Source organism: Capra hircus, chromosome 26 (assembly GCF_001704415.2).
Source record: "Capra hircus breed San Clemente chromosome 26, ASM170441v1, whole genome shotgun sequence".
Lineage (NCBI taxonomy): Eukaryota > Metazoa > Chordata > Mammalia > Artiodactyla > Bovidae > Capra > Capra hircus.
In genome coordinates this window covers 2,870,001-2,872,500 of record NC_030833.1, presented here as the reverse complement: position 1 = coordinate 2,872,500, position 2,500 = coordinate 2,870,001, and the positions used below count along the sequence as shown (strand labels likewise).

Sequence of the window (2,500 nt, the reverse complement as noted above, 5' to 3'; positions counted from 1 at the left end):
TTGTGTTAATAAAACTCAGAGGTGGTCAAGACCTGGGAGAACGCAGGGGTGGAATATAAAATAATCAGTCATAATGTTATGACTTCATTTTTCATTTTGCGTTTTCAACTCTGCCTTGAAAACCAGAGATGGCTTCTAAAGAGAGAAAGAGACAAAATTATATCAAAGGAGAGGGAAAATTATAAGCTTGACTTATCTTTAATGTTATACATCAAAATGAAATTCCTGTGATATGTGGCGTGTGCATAAACAACAGGCCAACGTTTGTCTTTGTTGAATTTAAATGAAAAGTCCCCCTAGATATTAATATGTGGACTTCATTTGTTAGCCTGCTAAGTCAGGGACTTATAACAAAAGCTTTGTAAACAAAAGATTAAACTGAATCGAGCTTTAGAAAATGAAAGGAAAACAAGAGTCAAGTGATCACAGATCAGGCTGGGGCTGCCGAGATTGAAATCAGCCCAGGCTACTGGAGTGGAAAATGTTTAATTGAACTATTTCATTACGAGGAAGTTTATGTCCCCCTTGCAGAATCCAAAATATGTGCCATCCGAGAAGCCTTTCTTTTCCTCCTTTAAAAATAGGGGCCCACGGAGACGAAACACAAATGGAGATGGTGCGGCCCCTCTGGCCCCCCTCCGCCCACCTCCGCTCCCAGCCAGGGCAGCTCCCACACCTGTCGGCCGGGCCGCGGGCGAGGGTTTGGGGCGTCTGGAAGCCCCCCTTCCCAAAGCACCCACTACCCCAAACCGGAACCAGCCGCCACTTGCCCTTTTACTAACCTTGGGTAACCTTTCGGGATCACCCGGATGTCTCGGGATCACTTTCTGCAACCTCTGAAAGCCGTAATCTATGGTTGGTTCATTAAGGGCTGGAACGGGACACAGAAATGCAGGTCAGGTTAATTACTTTTATGTCATCCATTACCCGTTTACTGCACGCTTACAAATAAACGTGTGAGTCTCCTTTTCTGACACTCTGGAAGGCAAGGCCCCCCGAACCCCAGTTCCGTCCTGAGGAACAGGCTTTCCCTTTTTCTTTTGCACAGAAAAGCGAGGATTATTTTTAATCTATAATTAGACTGGGAGAAAGTCAAAGGGCACTCAATATATTGCAGAAATGGGCGTGCAGTCAGGAAGTTGCCAGTCTCTGGGCCATATACAGCCATCACTGCGGTCACGATCACTGTCTACCTCACGTGGGGCCTTCCACACCGGCTGGGGATTTATGAGGACCTGGCAATTATGACATATGTCGGGCTATTGCTAGCTTCAGATTTATCCCTGTGGTCCTTTTCTGTCTAGCGTATTGCCTGAGCACCAACCAGGCAGGAGGATCACGTATTCTTGCAGAGCTGTAATAATCTGTGAATGGCCGACTACAGACGGATGTGGGCGCCATCATTCCACCCAGCCCCACGAAATTGCCGGCCACAAATAGTAATTAATCTTTTTATCCCTCAAATTGTAATTTTGACTATGAACTGTGCGCGGCCATAAGTCAGCAGCCTGAGCGCTGTGTACAGCGCATGAATCACAGCCGGCTCGGTCGGACCGCAGCCTCTGTGTTTAACAAGCTTCATAAGGAGCCATTGGGCTTTATTATAGCGCTGCCCGACTCCAACAAAAACTGAGCCCGGGGGCCGGGACGCGAGTTAAGATGAAAATACTTATTAGAGTACATTACTTCTTGATGTAGATATCGTTTTCCGGGGAGCAACGCCACGGTGCTCGGCGCGGCATAAATCAGGGGGCTTTTCTGAGACTAATAAGACCCGCCGCCATCTATTCATTACTCAGCCCGCAATTCGGGCCATCACTCATTAGTCAGCGGGTAATTTGATGATTAACACCACCCAACTCAGCGGGTCCGCGGAGCGCCGGGGACACAAAGGCGGCGGCTCCGAGGAGCAGGGTTAGAGGCCGCCTTTGAAGGCGCTTTCCGGAATAATTGGTCACCGTTATCCTCGAGTGCTCGGGCGCTGGTGTCAACACCCTCGGCGGGTCTCGTCAGCGCGGCCCGCGCGGGCCGCCGCCCGGAAGTCGAGGACCGCGGTGTGGTCTGACATTCCATCATACACGCCGCGCAGACAAAGGTCCGCACACGAATGTGAAGTAAGACATTTTCTTGTTAATAAAGCATTGATCCGACATATTGATTTTACATGACACGGCTTTTGCTGCGATTCTGCCCTCCTTTTTCTTTGCAAATAGTAAAGCTCTTCGAAATGCCTCGGCGTGTGTGACACGGCAAAAATCCCTAACTCTCTGTGATGTAAATTCTGTATGTGTAAAACCACTTCATAATCAAACCATTAATCATCAGAAGCTGTCAGGGGAGACTTGGGGGACAATTTGTCATGTCCCTGCCTGGGCCGGGACGAGGGTGTCAGGAAAAGTGCAGGCCGGGCGGACCGGCCTCACCCAGCCAGCGGGCCCCGAAAGGATTCGATGTCTCCCGACCAGGCGACAGGAAAGATGGCCCAGTGTCCTCTCAGAGG

The 2,500-nt window shown here is 49.4% G+C and overlaps 1 protein-coding gene across 8 annotated transcripts in view; it reads right to left on the bottom strand.

The window, feature by feature from the left end:
• EBF3 (early B-cell factor 3) overlaps positions 1 to 2,500 on the bottom strand; it is a 119,332-nt gene that overhangs the window by 11,531 nt on the left and 105,301 nt on the right. For all 8 annotated transcript variants that reach the window (XM_018041657.1, XM_018041659.1, XM_018041661.1 and 5 more), the window contains exon 11: positions 783 to 871. In XM_018041657.1, the coding sequence (XP_017897146.1) occupies positions 783 to 871 (89 nt within the window). The remainder of the gene's footprint in view (positions 1 to 782; positions 872 to 2,500) is intronic.